The sequence below is a fragment of the Pangasianodon hypophthalmus genome, chromosome 14, assembly GCF_027358585.1.
Source record: "Pangasianodon hypophthalmus isolate fPanHyp1 chromosome 14, fPanHyp1.pri, whole genome shotgun sequence".
In the NCBI taxonomy this organism is placed as follows: domain Eukaryota; kingdom Metazoa; phylum Chordata; class Actinopteri; order Siluriformes; family Pangasiidae; genus Pangasianodon; species Pangasianodon hypophthalmus.
Window position 1 is genome coordinate 19,065,076 of NC_069723.1, and position 20,559 is coordinate 19,085,634.

At 37.9% G+C, this 20,559-nt stretch overlaps 1 protein-coding gene across 2 annotated transcripts in view; it reads left to right on the forward strand.

Annotated features, from left to right (window-relative positions):
* The window catches only part of st14 (ST14 transmembrane serine protease matriptase), a 58,914-nt gene that overhangs the window by 24,839 nt on the left and 13,516 nt on the right, over positions 1–20,559 (forward strand). The window contains exons 4-12 of one of the 2 annotated variants that reach the window (XM_026934954.3): positions 6,839–6,909; positions 8,964–9,133; positions 11,728–11,763; positions 13,514–13,745; positions 16,139–16,278; positions 17,990–18,093; positions 18,960–19,069; positions 19,952–20,082; positions 20,326–20,430. In XM_026934954.3, the coding sequence (XP_026790755.2) occupies positions 6,839–6,909; positions 8,964–9,133; positions 11,728–11,763; positions 13,514–13,745; positions 16,139–16,278; positions 17,990–18,093; positions 18,960–19,069; positions 19,952–20,082; positions 20,326–20,430 (1,099 nt within the window). The remainder of the gene's footprint in view (positions 1–6,838; positions 6,910–8,963; positions 9,134–11,727; positions 11,764–13,513; positions 13,746–16,138; positions 16,279–17,989; positions 18,094–18,959; positions 19,070–19,951; positions 20,083–20,325; positions 20,431–20,559) is intronic. The other variant, XM_026934955.3, reaches the window with a different exon arrangement.

Below are 20,559 nucleotides of genomic sequence, written 5' to 3' on the forward strand. Positions count from 1 at the left end.
GTTAATATTGGTAATATTGCACTGCTTGTATACTTAGTTGCATAATGGCTGTCAAGTTCCTGTAAAAATCGCATTTGAATTATTTCAACAATTTTGTGTTTCAGTGCATTAATTAGCCTAACATTTTTACTGCTGTAGACAGACAGAATGAACATTGGCAGTGCACTCTTTGAAAAAGGGTTCTTCAAGGTTTTCTTTGTATACGTAGTTGTACAGTTTGCAATCCTTACTGATGTAGAGTTGTTCTGTTGTAGAGTTTAAGCTTCAAGAAGAGAACCTTTAAGCATTACCCTGATCTTTCACAACTAAAGAACCATTAAGAGTTCATGGTTTGATACTGTATGTAATGCTACAACAATGCGTTCACGTTGCATAAGGTGAAAACTGATACTATGTTAACCAAATTGCGCAAGGACAGTAGCTTAATTTATAAAACCTGATTGATTTTTTTAAAATTCTGCTGATATTTTAAGATGTTGGAATTATAAGGATATGTGAGATTATTTTTTTCTTCAGGAGAGGTGGAAGGTTTGATACTGATGCTAATGAATTAATGTTATAAATGTGTTACTTGCATGCAACTATTTTGTAAACTCAACTGAAGATAGTATGCAAGACATTTTATACCAGAAACCTCATTTAGGGTCAAAACTAGAGATCTTAAAATTACAGAATTATTATTTATATACAGAACCTTATTTCTAAGGTCTGTATTTTCTTAGACTGCTCTGGATCACCATGAAAGTCAGTGAAATTGCAGCTCATTAAATGTGCATAAATTTGCAGAACAAAACAGTAGCAACTACAAAAAACTGGCAGTTAAGGATATTAACCACTTTCTGGAGATTTAGTTGGGGCTATGAAGCTGAAAAAAAAAAAATAAATCATGGTAAGAAGATGTCTAGCTGTAGCTTAGTGCATTGTTTCCCAAACCAGTTCTCAATCGATAACACTGAATACTTGGTAGAGGTGTGTGGGATGCTGGAACAGAGAAACTGTATATGAAACACTGACCTAGTACTGACCCCTAATGATTTTCAAATAGCACTTGAAATTAATTCTGACAGCACTAAATTGCATGCACATTGTTAGCTGATCACCTAAATTAGCCACCCATCCCAGCACAAATGATCACTAAAATAGCAGTAATTAGCACTTCTCTTAGTAATTATTTTCTCTAGTCAGAGGAACACTAAAGAGACACCTTGTTTTTCTAAAGCTCTATTTAGCTAAATTCCAAGAAGTGCACTTCTCAGCCCATGCTGACTTGAGAGTAATTTGACCCCCTCCCCTTAACATGTCAGCGTCTTCAGTATTGACAAGGAAAGTGTGTATGCAACAGGTATCGTGCATATCTGTTTTGCTCAGTGATCTACTAGCTGACACACACAGATGGATGTGCACCATGAACAGGCTCGATAATGGACTCCATTATGCTGATGTTCCATTTTCACGGCCATCTGTGATTGCTTAAAATCTCGAAGTGCTCTTGAAGTGTCTGTGGGTTTGAATTCTCATTGGAATGCAGGGCCTTGTTAGGAATATGCGAGGTAGTTCTCTATTTAAAATATAACGAGTTTGTAATGGTTAATCTTTAAAAGGCTTCAGAAGTTGAGTTTTGGAATACTTTAAATGGCCATTTCACAATCAAGCATATTTCTGTACCTTTAATTTCTGTGGAAGTGGTGTTTTTTTTTTTTATTGGATGACATCACGGTCCTAGTCCTGAAGGGCCAGAGTCAAGGAGAGCACTGTTCTAACACAATCACTAAACCCAGTAATTAGCTGCTGAGGTGAAGCAGGTGCCTTTGAGCTGGGAAATAAATCATCAGACTGTGCTAGACTCCGGTACTTCAGCACTGGATTTAATGACCCCACTCATAGAGGCTGCTATCATTTGGCTACACGTTCTGAGTTATGAATTAAATGTTAAATTGTTGTACTATAAGACTTGTCTGGTTCACCTGGTTTTCATGTAGGCGTGTGTGTTTTATCCTCAGTATATCTTGCTGTTATAGAGAGCACAAACTGGTGCATGTCTGAGTGCAACAGATGGAAATGTCAGATATCCTGTCAGGTTAGCTCATGTTAGCCAGCTATCTTGTGATAGCAGTGAAGATTCTGAACATTTATGACTTACAAATCTTCTCGGAACTCCTGTCAGGGTGGCCCATGTTAGCCAGATAGCTAGTGATAGCAATGAAAATTATGCCCATGTATTAATATAACTTAAATTCTTCTCAGAAATCCTTTTAGATTAGCTAGTGTTGTCCATCTAGCAAGTGTTTGTGGTTTAGATTATGAATATTTATAAATATGGCTTAGAAATATTCACAAATTTCCAGTAAGGTTAGCTTATGTTAGCCTGCTTGTGTAGCTTAGCTGTGAAAATTATGAACCTATATTAAAATATCTAAAATTCTTCTCAGAAATCCTTTCAGATTAGCGAATGCTAGCCAGCTAGCTAGTGTTAGTGGTCTATATTATAAATGTTTATGAATATGGCTTAAAAATCTTCTCAGAAATCCTGTCAGGTTAGCTCACTGTAGCTAGATGGCATAATTTTGTTTCATTACTGGAATTATTCATTCATTTTGCAGTGGCACATAAATCTACGAAAACTAAGAATTTCTCTCTCTCTCTCTTTTGTTTCATGGCTTCTCCATCATAGTTTATGCCCAACCATGGGATCGTATATGACGGCTGATTTGAATCAGCATGTCATATTTTAACATGGTTAGTTAATTATGCCATTAGCTCAAATTATGTTCCCAGTATGATGAAGACTTGAAGCAGTGCTCAGGCCCGTGTGCCAGTGAGCAAACCCCACAGAAATCATACACTAATTACTCTCTTCAGTTTCTGGAGCACAAAAAATGCAGAACTACTTAATCAGCCCTCAACTTGAAAATTTTTAAAGTATGTACGGTAATTTTTCTTATAATTCAGTGCTTTCAATTGAAGTGTTGATTCTGATTGGTCAGAAGGTGTTGATTAAATTTCTATAATGGCAGCTCTGACAGTAGTGTGTGTGTAAGGCAAGTCACAGGTTTATATTAATGTGCTCATTCTAATACTACATAGTAACAACTTGCGGAGGGATCTGTGTAGCAGACGCTCCAAATAAATGATTTTACAAAGCATATGTGATTGTTGATATGGCAAAGTTTCTATGAGGAGATGTTTATTTAGGCTATTTGGAAGGAGTCTCCAGTGTCTGTGCTTTGTTTTTAACAGTCAGAGTTAACTCTAAGTTTGAAACAAAGAAAGTATTCAATATATTGAATATTTAATATTCAAGATTCTACACTATTTCTAGGTCCCTGTTTAAATGTAAGCATATTTGTGATATTGACCATGTTAACTGCTTTGCACAAAAGGGCAAGTTTTCCTTGAGTCTTACCCATTTCATTAAAGCACATGTTCAGTTCACACTCCAATGCATTTGATATACCATTGATCATCAGGTTCTACAAACTAGTGGAGTATATGCCAGCTGAAATGTGCTGCCATTATAGCAAAAGGGGGAAAAACAAATATTAAGAAATGTAAACATTTCTAAATCAGATTACTGCTGATAATAGAATCTAAATTATCAAATTATTACATTTTCTAAATTAAAAAAGAAATGCATAGTAGAATCATTTTCACTAGTGGTCTCAGACTTTTCTACCTAGCTGTAGGTCTAATCAGTTCAGTTTGTAATCAGATACTGACAAGGGTGATACCCTTTCTGATAGGGTGAAGGTCATTTATGTTTGTAATAATATAAGCCTTGCTTGTTCATGGACATTCCACAACATTAAATGAAACTATAAATGGCTAAAAATACAATGTCTCATTCATTAATGAATAAAATTGTAACTGTTGGCAAATTGCTGTGATGTATGAGGAGTAAAACACATCAGGATGTGCTGGTATTGGAAAATGATTAACTTCTGGATGGTAACAGTAACAATCATTGATTATTTTTCTATAACAGCATGGCCCCAAGTGTTTTATTCCTTACATATTGAACACTGTACAGTAGTGGTTGATCTGTCTGTTGAGTAGATTTTTCAGAGAGATATACCATTGTCATCAGTATGGCCACTGACAGCAGCAGTGTGGTTATGTATTCTTTTCAGTGGCTTGATTTAAGAGTGATAAATCTATCGGTCACTAGTGCATTGTAGTTAAAGAATCTAAGCATGATATCGGCTCAGCAGAATTTGACACGCATTGCTTGTTTTAACACCACTGCCTTTCCAGTGATGTGCCCAGATTTGCTGTTAAAGTTTTACGGCTAGATGATCCTGCTTTCATTGCATGCTGCTTTTGTGCTGCTTCAGTTTGCTCTCTTTAACATGGACTCTTTCATCTTAAAAAGGCTGAGCTTCAAACAGACTGAGCTGTAATCTGATGTGCTCTGACGTGTATTTGCAGGAAAAAAACTATAAGTAGGATTGCATTAAACCTGTCAGTGGAGATCTGATGGCTTATGTAAAATTAAAATCAGGTCTTGAAATCCATCAGCATCAGGGTTTTTTTTTCTGGTTTTAAATGAGGCGAAGGCAGTAGAGTGGTGAAGCATTGGGGTGTAAGTGAATGTGGTGGTGAACACTTGGACTTACATCTTTATATCCTAGAGCTGAGCCTTGAGTTTCAGAGCTTACAGAACCTACATGGTAAATATCATGAATCATGAATTATGGATTAGGAGTAATGATAAGCTGATAAGCCAACAACATGATGTATTTGTGTGCTTAGCCTTATATGCACCTTAAACGTAGTCTACATTGTTATTTCGAAAATGTATTTTATGTAAATTCAGGAATTCGTTGCACAGTGAATTTCAAATTTTGATCAAGTTGCAGGATCGATACATATTGTATGTTCCATAGCATTTGCATTCTGCAAACAGAAATGCATTGTTCATGTGAGAGGTCAACAGAGAACGGCTAGACTCGTCTGAGCTGACAGAAAGGCTACAGTAACTCAGATAACCATTCTGTACAATTGTAGTGAGCAGAAAAACATCTCAGAACGCACAACACGTCGAACCTTGAGGCGGATGAGCTACAACAGCAGAAGACCACGTCGGGTTCCACTTCTGTCAGCCAAGAGCAGAAAGCTGAGGCTGCTTTGGGCACAGGCTCACCAAAACTGGACAGTTGAACACTGTAATAATGTAGCCTGGCCTGATGAATCTCAATTTGTGAAGAACACAGATGGTAGAGTCAGAATTTGGCACCAACAGCATGAATCCACGGACCCAACCTGCCTTGTGTGAACAGTCCAGGCTGGTGGAGGTGGTACAATGGTGTCCGGAGTGTTTTCTTGGCACACTTTGGGCCCATTAATACCAATCAATCATCACTTGAAGGCCACAGCCTATTTGAGTATTGTTGCTGACTATGTGCATCCCTTCATGGCCACAATTTACCCATCTTCTAATGGCTACATCCAGCATGATAATGCACCGTGTCACAAAGCAGAAGTTGTCTCAAACTGGTTTCGTGAACATGACAATGAGACAGTGTTCTTCAGGTGGCCTTCCCATTCACTGGATCTGAATCCGATCCACACCTTTGGGATGTGGTGGAAAGTAGTATAGTATAGTGTTCCTAATAAGGTCTGTAGTTTATCAGAAGTGCTAATATACAGAAGAAAATGTCCAATTTTCACTGTGTGATCTGCCCTGATCTGAGCATTGTTTTTTTGCACATAGTCTGGATGTTTCAAATTTCACAGTGGCAGGGAATGATATGTGCTGAGGAAACATCTGAGGAAAGAGATTGAATGATCTGAGGAAAGAGATTGAATGTCTTCTGGATTTATGGAGTGAAAACATCATTCAGCTGCAACTGACTCTTAAAAAAAGAAACTCATAAAAAAAAAAAAAAAAAAGAAAAACGTTTATACACAAGCAGACAGAAAGTCTTCACCCAAACAGTTAACTAAAGTTAAGTAAAAGTAAAGAAACACGACTTAGATAAATAATTAAATGAACACACACACATATATACATAACCTCTCACACACACACACACACACACACACGAGACAGAGCACTGATTTGATCCAGAGTATTGATATTAATATTCAGGCAAGTGTAATAAAGAAACCCAACAATGTGTCTTATGGTCCAGAAACTACAATATCTAAGCAGAGACGCTAGTGAATAATAAACGATAAAATATAAATCACATGAACTGTGAGTTTTAATACAATATTAGCAAAAGAAATTAGCAATCATAATGTAAGCCTTGATAAAAAGGTTAAGCAATCCTCATGATTAGAAAGTTTTATACTGACACCTGGCTAAGGCATCCAAACTCATTGCTGTGACAGTGTTTGTGTCCTTTCTTTAGCTGTTTTATGTGTTTTAGCTCCATCCACAGTGTGTCCTCTCTTCCTTTGAGGCATGTTGCATGAAACGTGTGCAATCTCTTTTCGATCATACGGAGCGGTCTATAGGTCACATAAGACCAGATTATGCATTTCCATATAAACCCAGTCTGAGACTTATAGTCCAGCCTTTTTATCACTTTATCGCTTTAAGCGAGCCATCACTTCAAAACCACGCTCAGATCGTATTATACAGCCGGGGAAAACAGCCAATGTCAGCAAAACCATTTTGATTTCATTGGTGTGTGTGTGCGCGTGTGTGTGTTTGTGTTTGTCGCTGATTTCATTTAGGACTGGGTTTTACTAGCACCCTACATTGAAATGGAAACCGTGAATAAAATGGTTCATATCAAGGTTTATGAATTTTAACCATCGCCGCCGCTAGGGTGTCTGATATAATTATTCGTATCCCTCACACATCGATAATGTCTCTTTCCTCTGTTTTCAGCTGAATAAGACAATCTCCAATGACGCTTTTCTCTTCAAGTACTACAATCACTCTGTCATCTCTGCCTTCAGGTAAGACCGGTGTGTGAGCAGAGCTGCCCAAGAGCCACTGCCTCCTGTTAGAATTCATGAGCTCGTCAGTGCTAAATCCTGATGTGTATTCATCAAAGCACTTTCACTGTATATCAATTACAGATACATTATTGGTGCCAATATGTCTATGGAACTTTAATCTTAGCCATATGCCTCTTTTTTTCTGTTGTCAGTAGAGGATCTGAGCCAAGCACATTGGCATCAAGTTTTATTCTGGAAAAATTGTTTAGTGCTGTCATTTTCACTGAAGCAGAACATCAGTATTTGGGTTTATGTGATTATATGGACACTCTGGAAAAAAGTTTACAAAGTGCTTTGCAATGATAAGATGTCATAGTAGGCACACTGAGAGAGTTGCTACATTTTTAGTTATTATACCACAGCACTCTTGAATTCTCACATATAATAATATTTGGGTTATGCTGTTACGGGAAAAGAATCCACTTCAGGGTGATAACAGCCCACCATCCCGTGGATTATTTTCCTGTGACAGCACGTCTTAAAGTGTTTTATCCCTTACATACAGTATATCAGTATACATTCTACACTACACTACACACTATGACCAAAAGGATGTGGCCACCTGATCAATCACATCCATGTCCTTGTTGAACATCTCATTCCAGACTTAGTCCCCTTTTGCTGTTATAGTGACCTCCACTCTTCAGGGAAGGCTTTAAACTAGATTTTAAAGCGTGGCTGTGAGGATTTGTGGGATATGTTTGGGCCCCTTAATTCCAGTGAAGGGAAATCTTAATTCTACAGCATAAAAAAAGACCTTCTCGACACTTCTGGGCCTCCAGTGTTGTGGCAAAAGTTTACGGAAGACCCGCATATGGGTGTGAGTGTCAGGTGTCCACATACTTTTGGCCATAGAGTGCATGTTATAGCATGTTATATTTACATATTAAATTACATTTATGGCATTTGACAGATGCCCTTACCCAGAGTGACTTACATTTACCTCATTTATACAACTGAGCAGTTGAGGGTTAAGGGCCTTGCTCAAGGGCCCAGCGGTGACAATTTGGTGGTGCTGGGATTCACGACCTTCTGATCAGAAGTCTTAACCACTGAACTACCTCTGCTTACTGATCTAGTGCTGTATATAGAGTTGAGTTACACACAGTGAGACTTTAATACTGAAATTGTGCACTTCGATATTCAAGCCTCAGACATAACCATAGACTTAAAGGTGCATTAGGAAAGAGTAGTGATTAGGTCTCTAATGGTTCGGTGGGTTCAACGAATGATTTGAATGATTCCTGCCCATGTTCACAAAGCTCCACCCCCAGGATCCATGGTGGCCTGTAAAGTCTCTATAAAGTGACTGACAGTAGGCACATCCAAACACAAACAAGCATTCCAGACCAGAAGTCCATTTTCCAAATGGGTTTCTCAGCAACTTAATACACTTTTGCTAAGCCCAGAACTTAATCCATTATTTCTTTTTTTTTTTATCATGTTCTACATATCTTCCAGATTATTTGTACAAATAAGGAATAAAAACAAAATTGATTATTGCACCTTTAATTGCTATTCAGAATGTGATATGGTATTTGCGAGCACAGATGGAGTTCGAAAACAGAGGTGTCTCAGTTAAGCATGATTCTGACGTTGGACTTTTATTTTTCTTGTGTGATATGGGCATGAGAGAGGAGCAGTATTAAGTTCATCACCAACAATATGTCATCGTGAATTTTATTGTTTTTGAGCTGTAAATATACTTAAAAAAACATGCAATGCAATTTGAGGCCATTATTAAATATATAATTATGACACAATTCATTATTAGAATTTTTTCCCCTCCCTCCTCACTGAGGACATCGGAGGAGACAGCACCTTGCTTATCTCAAGGACTAAACTTTCTGTGTGTAAAATTATGAATTCTTAAAAATGATTCATTTTGACCTTAAATCTTCAACTCAGAGTATGGTCTATTGTGACTAGTAAACTGCTAAATATATGGTATAAATTATTCAGTGTGTACTTGTAATTCTGACACAGCTAAAAGTCTCTCCACATGTGTGCAGCGATGGTATGATCGCATACCACTGGATACGCTTCGATGTTCCTCCAGAGGACATGGAGCTGCTGACCAAGCTGACACCAGATCGTGTGCTGGAAACCCTTCGCCGAGGAGTCCGTCAGGAGGGCAAACGCAGCATGCAGGCCTTCACCATTACTGACATCACCGCCTCGGGTAACACACACACACACACACACATGCACGACTGCCACTAAGCATCAAACACTCCCTGAATATTTTACTGAGCTTTTATTGTAGCTCACATTTTATAGTCATAACAGTGTGTATAGCCCTATACACACTTTCTATTTTTAAACACAGATTAAAACTGTATTTACCCAGCTTTTCTGCTAAGGCTTTTATTAGCCTTAAGTGCATTTTTTTATTAAAAAAAGATTTTATGAATGTTTTTATTCCGTGCCTTATTTTGAATAATTAAATTTTTTCATCTAATTAGTTCATCAGGCTTTATACAAGGTGCACGGAATTAACGTTTGGAATTTAAGCAGCTCTTTTTGCTGGGAAGTGCTTAAAACATTCTTGAATAAAAGAAAGATGTTTAATATGTAAAAGGTTTTTTTTCATCCAGATTTTGTGAAAATCCATTATTTGATGCAAAGATGACTTTGAAATCTGAGACCTGCAGCATCCCCTCTGCCTACTAACAGTGGATAAAATGCCAAAAATATTTTATCACAATAGTAGAGTATATTTTCATAATACGCAATACATATTTACAATACAATTTTGCTGAGGTTTTGCTAGAATACATACTTTGGCTCATCTCATAATCATATTTAAAGTTGCTTTGTACAGTTCAGAGAATTATCCAAGACAGCATCCTGACACTTTCTGATTGGCTGCCGTAGGATCTTCTTGGAAGTTTTGTGTGCCTTCTTGAAACCTCTTCTAATATGATTCTAATATGATATGGTTTCCTTTTTTGTTAAACCAGAATCAACTGCACATAAATCATTGCAACATAGGAAAAAAAGTTCCTCTCCTTGGCCTATGCCCCATAAAGTTGTTTTTTTTTATAACAGAAGTTGCTTAGATTTGAGAGCTCTGGGACTTTTGGTGTAGAGCTGCAATGATTAATCATCTTAGCGAGGTCAGCATTTTCATTTAACACAGCTGACCGTCATCTGTCAGCTTCCACCGTGGACTGAATTATAAAATGATTTGTGATACGGAAAATGCAAATGTAATCCAGCCTGAAGGGAAAATACCAGTAATATTGTGTCTGTGATCATTGAATGAAAATCTTTTCAAAGGAATAGCACTTGAAAAGTCCTGAACAGTCCTGGAATTTTATCACTAAGCATCTGAATAAAGCACTAAATTATGTAGAGCACCTTGTATTGGAAATGAATGTAGCTATTGACATAAAGTTCATGTTTAATATTAGTGTTATTAAATGGAATAGAAATAGACTAAAGAGGTCAGACTTTGGCCTTTAAAAGTGCAGGGACATGCACATCAGTGTAAATACAATACAGTGTGGATAATGAGAAGATGATGAAAGCATTATTGAGATGTCGACTTCTGCAATTTACAAACGACTATAAATCTGTGTAATGAAAAGGTCAGAATGTATTTTCATTTTCCTGTGCCAGAATGCCTTTTTTTCCCTCTAGTGAGGTGAAGTGAAGAAATGGTTCATCAGCACATAATTCATACACTAGAGCTGTACTGCTATTTGTGAGAAATCATCTGGTGCCGTGAAGCTTTATTCTTGTGGTGTGAGTGTGTGAAGTGGGTGTTTAATGAGATTGTGGTGATAATTGTATTTATGGGTGTTTATAAGGGCTTTTTTTCTAATACACTAACAAGCAGGATTGTTTTATTATTTTTCTTTTCTTTTCTCCCGCACTGGCCAACAATTCAGTACCAAATGGTTCCAGTTATAAGGGCTTGGGAACCTGCTCATTACTGGACCTATTAGGAACTAATAGTACACGTGGGTGTGGCTAGCAGCACCATTGGTTACACAAAGCACATCATAGAAAGTGTAATATACACTGAATAAAACGCTGAGCAAACACTGAATAAAAATCACAGCGTATGAAAGGAATGAGTTAGGATGGGGCATGCTGTTATTGGAAAATGATCAACGATGAGGTGAAGTGATGCAGGCTGAAGTGATGCAGGCTGAAGTGAAGAGGAGTTACTGTTACCACCCTGAATTTGATTATTTTCCAATAACAGCAAATCCCAGAGTGTTTTATTCCTCTTCTAAAATTCTTCTTCTTTTTTTTAATGACACATTGTACTATTTATCACATTGTAGTTATGGTTAATGTTGTAAACTGTCCATGAAATATGTTGTTTCCTGTTTCTGCTGAGTAAGGTTTTGGTAAACATTCAGTACGTCTCCATTTTGAGTAATTTTCTGAATGCCACATTGCAGTGTGTCACAGGGTCGTGGCCTGCTTACATTATATTTGCTGTGGGAGATGTTTGTTACTGTCAATGCCAACCAGGATTTGTATGTTGTATGTTTGTGTGTGCGCGTGTGTGTGTGCGCATGTGTGCGCATGTGTGCGCATGTGTGCGCGTGTGTGCGCGTGTGTGCGTGCGTGTGTGCGCGTGTGCTTGTGTGCGCACCAAGGTGAGATGAGGTATTAAAGTATCTGCAGTATTTTGGACCAGCATATAGGAAAGGTTGGGAAATTGGACAGAATGAGTGCAGAGCTCCACTTATGCATCACATTCTCTCTCTCTCTCTCTCCCTCTCTCTCTCTTTCTCCCTCTCTCTCACTCTGTAGTTACAGACCCCCGGATGGCCAGGAACCCAAGAGCCCGTGAGTAAAGCGTGTCCTATTTCAGTTACTGCTGCTCTGCAATTTTCCACCTGGCTTGGCAGCTTCTCTCCTGCCAGTCACTGAAAAATGGCTGCCCTTTTCCATTCTTCTACCGTTTTCCTGCATGAACACATAAAACACGATGCACATGTTCAGCCCCAGCGCTTATTCCTGCATGCATTACTTTTTACCTGCACCAAGGACAAAGACAACCAATCACCAAGTTTTAGACACACCTACACTCTTCAACGCAGGATTGCTTCAAGGCTTCTTCAAGGATTCTGTGGATAGTTAAGAGTTTTAGAGTGCTTTCGTATATGTCGTGTGAAGTCTGTTTGAATAGAACATTTTTTCATCATTGGATCGGTTCGTTTGTGCACAGCAATCACACTCAGATGCAGATCTAAACAAGCAGCCTGAGACCATGTGCATGAGGTACGGTTCCACTCGAACACTAGAGCGGTACAATTTCAGAAAGAAAGCAATTAGAACCTGAATTAACCCAAATACAGGAAGTGAACCAAAAGTGCTGTGTACTTGGCTTGTGGATGACATTATTCTGTAGATGTGAGCTGCTTAAATTGCAAACTGGGCCAAAGGACAGAGCTAGTACTGTGAAATATGATGTGTTCTGGAGAATTGGACTGAGAAAAAGAGAAAATTAACAGAGAAAACGAACAGTGAATACAATACACAAAACGTTTTAAATTACCAGTTTCTTTATCTAGCGATATATTGAGCGTGGCTCCATGTTCTCTATGTTCGGGTGATGATGTTTATGATTTCTACGTGCACCTTATGAAGGTGCGTTTACTATTTTCCGTCATTGTATTTCTGATCAATAAATGAAAGAGTTTTATGCATGTGTTTTCAGCCTTACACACCCCTTAGCCATTTTTGCAGTTCGGTTTGTTTGATTATGTGTAGTGAGAAAACAAACCAATCCAAATAGCAAATGAAAAAAAAAAATTCAATTTCGATCTGATACAGACTCAGCAACAGGGCTAATAGTTCTCTATCTGATAGGGACACCCTTTGTTGTCGGGTTTCAGATAGAACCTTTAAAATTTCCCCTAGATGGAAACCCTCCCCAAGGGCTCTAGGTCTGTTTTTTTTTTTTTTTTTTGAAAGAGTAAATTCATAGAAGGGGTTTCTTTCTTTTTGACTACTTTTAATACCAAATACATGAACTATAAAACTAAGAAAGGAAAGATGAGAGGAAGGAAGGAAGCAAAGAAGGGATATGCACAGAAGCACCTGCACTTTCACTTTCATTAAAGAAACAAAAATTTTATGATTATGCAAATTGAAACTGATTTAATAACTGATAAAATTTGCATAGTGAAACCTGATTGGCTTTTCCATTTCCTGAGGCAATAATATGTACCTGTCTCATGTTTAACACTACCTCAAACTTGCCAATGAGTATATTAGCTCCTGTTTCTTTAAAAAAAAAATTAGGCAAAACTGCCACATCTTCACTCCTTCACTAAATCTGCGCACTCAGATTATTTCCCTGGAAAGGATTTAATAATAAAAAGACAGTTGAGGATGTTTTTAATTTAACTTGCATAGACCTGCTGACTGATCACTGTCTTCACGATCATCTGAATATACAAATGCCCAAGTCTGCCTGCAGTTAAACTCAGAGTGTACATTTCTATCCAGGGTTAGTCTTTTCAGTTAAAGCCATGGTGAAGTGTCCTCTTAGCATGCAGTTACTCAGAGTGAGAAATGTTTTTCTCTCCAGCAGCAGAGTGTTTCTTCCAGCTGGAGGCTACTTCCAGCATCAAGAAGTTCCAGTCTCCTGGTTACCCAGTAAAGTATCCAGCCCAGACACGCTGCCAGTGGCAAATCCGCGCTCCTAAAGACAAAGCCATCCTGGTCAAGTTCCCTTTTTTCTACGTTCAGGACTCATGCTCCAGTGACTATGTGTTTATCTTCGACTCTCTCAGCACCGATACATCTCACGCCATCATGCAGTGAGTAGACGTTCCTCAAAATGAGTTTTGCAGCCAAATATGGAAACAGAATGGCCCTTTTTGTAGCATTACTAAACTCCCTGTCTATGGTGAAGCTTTTATTGGCTCAGCAGGATAATATGTCACTGAATAAGTCGACAGTCAAAGTCTCCAGAAGAACTGTGGCTGGTTCTGCAAGATGTTCAGTAAAACTTTCAGCTCATTTCCTTATGTAGAAACATTTAATTTCATTATTTTTGAAGGCATCTTTGCTCTACAGCCTTTCTTTGCATGTGCCTAAGACTTTTGCACAGTACTGTATATATACAGTATATACACCGATCAGCCATAACAGTAAAACCACCTGCCCAATATTGTGTAGGTCCCCTTTGTGCCACCAAAACAGCTCTGGCCCATTGAGACATGGACTCCACTGACTTCTGAAGGTGTGCTGTGGTATCTGACACCAAGACATTAGCAGCAGATCCTTGAAGTCCTGTAATTTGCGAGGTGTGGTCTCCATGGAGCGGACTTTTTTGTCCAGCACATCTCACAGATGCTCAATCAGATTGAGATCTGAGGAATTTGGAGGCCAAGTGAACATCTTCAGCCCTTTGTCATGTTTCTCAAAATATTCCTGAAAATTTTGGCAATGTGGTAGGGTGCATTATCCTGCTGAAAGAGACCACTGCCATTAGGGAATATTGTTGCCATAAAGGGGTGTACTTGGTCTGCAACAATGTTAAGGTAGTGGGTACATGTCAATGCAACATCCACATGAATGCCAAGACCCAAGATTTTCCTGCAGAACATGACCAGAGCATCTCACTGCCTACACCGGCTTGCTTTCTTCCCATAGTGCATCTTGGTGCCATCTGTCCCCAGGTAAGCGACGCACACACACCCAGCCGTCCACATGATGTAAAAGAAAATGCAGTTCATCAGACCAGGCCATCTTCTTCCATTGCTCCATGGTCCAGTTCTGATGCCCATGTTCACATGCCCATTGTAGGTGCTTTCAGTGGTAGACAGGTCAGCATGGGCACTCTGACCCATCTGTGGCTACGCAGCCCCATACGCAGCAAGCAGCAATGCACTGTGTGCTCCGACACCTTTCTATCATAACCAGCATTAACTTTTTCAGCAATTTGTGCTACAATAGCTCTTCTGTGGGATCAGTGCAGACAGGCTAGCCTTTGCTCCGCAAGTGACCCTTGGGCACCCATGACCCTGTCGCTGGTTCACTGGTCATCCTTCCTTGGACAACTTTTGGTAGCTAACTACTGTATACCCGGAACAGTCCACAAGACCTTCCATTTTGGAGATGATCAGACCCAGTCGTCAAGCCATCACAATTTGGCCCCTGTCAAAGTTGCTCAGATCCTTACGCTTGCCCATTTTTTTGTGCTTCCAACACATCAACGTTGAGAGCTGACTGTTCACTTGCTGCTTAATATAGCTCACCCCTTGACAGGTGCCAATGTAATGAGATTATCAACGCTATTCACTTCACCTCTCAGTGATTTTAATGTTATGGCTGATATATACACATATATATACACATATATAACAGCAACTCTGAGAATAGTGCCGGCTGATGGGCAAATCACAGTTTTTGTATTAATGCACTCTAGTATGTTCCGTATATGTATAGTTACTATAGTAATGCAGAGACTTAATCTAAATAAGCAGATTAAAGATTTGTAATTGTTTATGTGATGATTTTTTCTGTAAGATGTTTATTTAACCTTTTGGAAGGAGTCTCCAATGTCAGCACTTTGTTACAATCAATGGTAACTGTAACTTCAAGTTTTCCTACACTGAAAACTTTTCGAGACTGAGGGCTTTGTTGTTTTTTGTTTTGTGCCTTTGTCCTTTTCATATTTACTTCAAGAGAAAAAATGGCTTGCGTAGGAGCAACAGTTTATAGCTGTTATAATGTAAGTGATAATGGGAATGAACATATTCAGTGGACAGTAACAGTTAGAATCAGGAACTGTATGTGATATTAGGATGCACTGGTTCAAGGGACCACTACGGTCACTGCATTATAAACACGTGCCAAATTCTTCATGTACTTGCTTTAAGTATATTGTCAGGCAATGTCGTGTCATTTTTAGATTTAAAGTGCAGCTGTAATTTTCTCCTACTATTATAATAACAAAGTTTAAGGGTGGAATTGTACTAGAGAAATGTTAAGTAAATGATAGTATAGATTTAGTTGAAAATGAGATTATATTGCTTAACACTATATCTCTAAGCAAATATATGAAGATTTACAGCATGGGTGAATGATATGGCAAAAAAAATTCGTTATGTAGTTATGACATTTCTGCGATGCACGACATACAACGTGATGTATAACTGCCAGTAATACAGTAGAGTCTTTAACTCTATTTTTTCTGCACTGACAGGTATTGTGGTCACCGCCCCCCGACTAACCCCCTGGAAGTGATCTCCTCTGGCAACCTTATGCTCATCAACCTCATCACTGATAATACGATTCAGAGACCAGGATTTGAAGCACAATACAGCGCCATCCCCCCCATTACAGGTATTATTAGTACCTCACCACACATCATACTTCATGTCCTCATTTTCTTTCTAAAACATTTAAAGGATAAAGTGGATGAAAATGCCCCTAGAAACACTGGATAAAAAACTCAGAGGTAGAATGCCTGCACTGTCAGTATAGTGTGTGAATTCTGACTCTAACAGTTCCTCAAATTCAGCTGCATCACCCAAGTTCATAACTGGTCTTTTGGGACTGATTTTGTAAAACCACTCACACGGTTACTATATTTATTTGCTTGTGTCTGCGATATTTTATGATATATATATATATATATATATATATATATATATATATATATATATATATATATCATAATATATATATATATATATATATATATATATGTTCAATATATATATATATATATATATATATATATATATATATATATATATATATATATATATAAAACAAAGTTAGAAGCATAATATAATCAAACTATTAGTGTAATTTAAACCACCATGTTCCTGATCAGACAGTCACTAAGAATCACTACACATTAATGCTAATGAACATGGTCTTTATTTGTCCTGCAAGCTTGATCTTGCCTGCATTAAAGTAAATACATGACTTTTTTGTTGCATCTTGAGGGATCTCACACATACCGTATACTAGGATTGGGGTTGAACCCTGGAGGTGATTCTTGTATTAATATTCAAATGTTTTTATACATCTGTATGGTTTCTACAGTATCTAAACATCTAACATCGATAAAAATAAGATTGCCTGTCCATAATGTTCAATTTATCAAAACAACTAAACAGCTAACTGTGTTAATTCAGGTCTTTCATATCACAATATTTGTTGTAAATGTGTTAAAATGTCATGTTGCAAGACGATATGAGGTCAAATGTTACATCCATAAAGCTGGAATTGCCCTGTTCTGTTTGAACCTACGCTTTCTACTTTTGTAAGTTATATTCTCTACAATGGTTTGCATGTTTGCTACTAATAGATTGTCATACAGTATGTTAACAATTCACCAAGAAAAATGTATTTCTTTCAAACACATATGAATGTGAGAAAGGTGTAATAGAGACAAAGAAAAAATTTATTATTGTAAATATTTTTAAACAACATTTAGTTCCGGTTCAATCTAATTTGATTGGACGAGCAGCATTCGAAGAGTGCTTATATTTATTATAACTGCACTGGGACGTTTCATGGTTTGTATCACTCCACTCGTCTGTGTTCCCGAGTAAAATACCAATTCTAGCATCAGTCCTGCTGAAACCGTTACTACAGTAGACATCATCAGCGGATGTCGAAAACAATACATTTTTCTTGAATATAACTTCTGACCAGCTAGCTTATGGGCTTCTTTGGGATTTATTTCCATTCGCTGAGCAAAAATAAATTGTGTCCGAAATGTCAGTCACTCGATATTAATTTCTTATTTATAAAGCTGTTGTATAAAAGCAATATTGCACTCACAATCATGCTGTAATACTGAATATTGTCACGGCTATTCGATCTGCATGGCTATGCCGATATTCAGTATGACCGCACTCTTGCTAGTGTGATATTTCTCAATTCTGAAAATTAAAGCGGGAATTTTTTTGCTGTATTTTTCTGTGCTTTGTTCTTTAATGTTATGTAGAAGGAGTCTCTTATCTCCGCGCTGCTGTAGTGTTAAGCTAATGTGGTATGATTTGTTCTGTCTGATCCTCATCGCCGTCTCATTCTGTAGCTCAGACATGCGGAGGCCTTCTGACCAACCTGTCCGGAGTCTTCACCAGCCCGCACTACCCGAGCTTCTACCCCCCCATGGTGGACTGCAACTGGACCATCAGTGTAACTATACTTACTATTCTATCTAGCTTCCTGCGTCTGTATCTCACTTTATTTGAAGACACTTGGCTGAGGTGTTGATGTCTGAAATCATTTTCCACTTTATCTGATGAGTGAATGAGTGAAACAAGTTACAAAGATATAGGAACACGTCTAGCTGGTTTCCTTTAAATACTTTAAATGTGCTTTTGTGGTATTAGTCAAGAAATGACTAATGCTATATTTAAGACAAAATGAGCGTAATGGAGTGCATGGAAATGTACTGCTATGAATTGCGTAATTAGGGAGTAGTTGGACAAACTATTCTAATTTACACCTTTGGCCCTTTCCTCCAAATGTAGTCCATTAGCCAAGACTGGTTTATTGTCCAAAGTGTAATTAGTTTTGCACTTTGCAATGATAAGAGTAATGATGCTAGAAATAAAGGAAGATTCTAGCCTCTAGTTTAGCATCATACATATAAATCATCGATATAAATTCATCTCCAGCCATGTTCAATATCTCAAACAGATACTCTATGGCACACTGTTATCTATAAAGACTGGGATTAAACATCATCACACTGTTAATAACTCATCTTAAAACTGTTTTTTTTTTTTTATATTGGATATATTCTGCTACTTATAAAAATCAGTTTACTACGAATGGGGTTACTGAGCCAGAAGATTTCTTTGTGATTAAACACAATGCTAAACTAGCAGCTATAAGTTTACGTTACTTGTTAGCTGCATTCGCTTCAGTACATTTGCGGTATGAGACAATTGGATATATTCATTTTTTTTGGCTACATTCTTCTTTTAAAGGTTAAAAGGTTAAAATCTGTCTCTACTGCACCTTCAGTGTTGACACTGTGCTTGTGATGTGCTCAGGTCCCTGAAGGCATGAAAATCCGGGTGAAGTTCTCCATGTTCCGTCTGAAGGAACCGGGCGTGAACATCCGCATTTGCAGCAAAGACTATGTGCTGATCAATGGCACAAAGTAAGATTATCTTTTAATTATTATGAAAAACCCCTTCAGGCTGAGCTATTAAACATGTATTTTTAGTGAAATATATTTATGATTTCTTACAGTAGAGATGTCAGTGTATATTATAGGCAGACAGTCTGTAATTTTTTATCATTTTGGCCAAAACTTGATTTTTCATCTGAGATTTTCACACACTGCCACACATTTTATTTCAAGTGTATAATTTGTTATCAGTCGATTCCAATTTTTAGTCCAACACCAACAACATTGTAATGATGTAGATCTATTCTGTCACTGTACTTAAATATAGTTTGGGAATATTTCTACTTCTACTCAAGTATGAATGTTCTTGTTAACGTCATCGTTTAATTCACTTTATTGCGAAAGGAAATGCCCTGTTTTACTCTGACATTTACAGACACCTTAGTTACATTATGTCAGTCCGAGAATTATCCAGCTAAATTTAGGCTCCTCTTGTGCACTACACACTGATCTAGGTTAAAGAACATTACTATGGCAATGACCATGTCACACTTGGGACCATTTTAGTCCTAAATGTTTGACAAGGTTGGTGTGTTGTTTTTTATTTAGCAACAACTGAGCAACTGTATTAGCTGTAATAGCTAAATACAATTTAGTTATATTAACTAAAACTATTTTTCAAACATAATTCCTTGAGTCCAATAAATATGTGTTCCTATTGACCGATTGGCTAATCATAACACTTAACAGATGGGGTCAGTGTGAGCCGAGTTGATTCTTTTTTTCTCAGAAAGCAGTTATTAGCTTTATGTCTATGTGTTAAGAGTGTACATGTATGTCCAAATAGCTAAGAAATTTGCGTACTGCAGACCAGAATAAAGAAAGTGGTGTTTCTTTCTGCTTGTGTGTAAGGTACTGTGGTGAAAGATCTGCTCTGACTCTGAAAAGCAACACCAACACCATGGTGATAACCTTTCATTCGGACAGCTCGTACACGGATAAAGGCTTCAGTGCTCAGTACAATGCGTACGACCCACAGAACCGTAAGCCGCTTTGGATTTCCTGATCATCCTGCTCTATTATTATTATTATTATTATTATTATTATTATTATTATTTCTGTATTACATTCAGAAGGTGCACAAACCTTTACAAGTGAACTGGTGAAGATTTTTAGTGGTTGGTGTTGCCTATGTGTCAAAAATGCTGAACATTTCCATTCCGATTATTTAATATCCATGTCCCTTTGCGTGATCTCTGTCTGTGTGTCTGTCTCTCTGCGTGAAGCGTGTCCGGGTCAGTTCCCCTGTACCACAGGATTCTGCATTTCCAAAGAGCTGCAGTGTGATGGCTGGAACGACTGTGGAGACATGAGTGATGAGAAAAAGTGCCGTAAGTGCTAGGTGAATGGAGCAGTGACAGTCGGTCCCTGTTCTCAGAAATACCCTGACGCTTTTCTATTTGTTTTTGTCAACATTCAGATTTGATCAGTTATGCGTGTGCCAGTATTACAGTGATAGC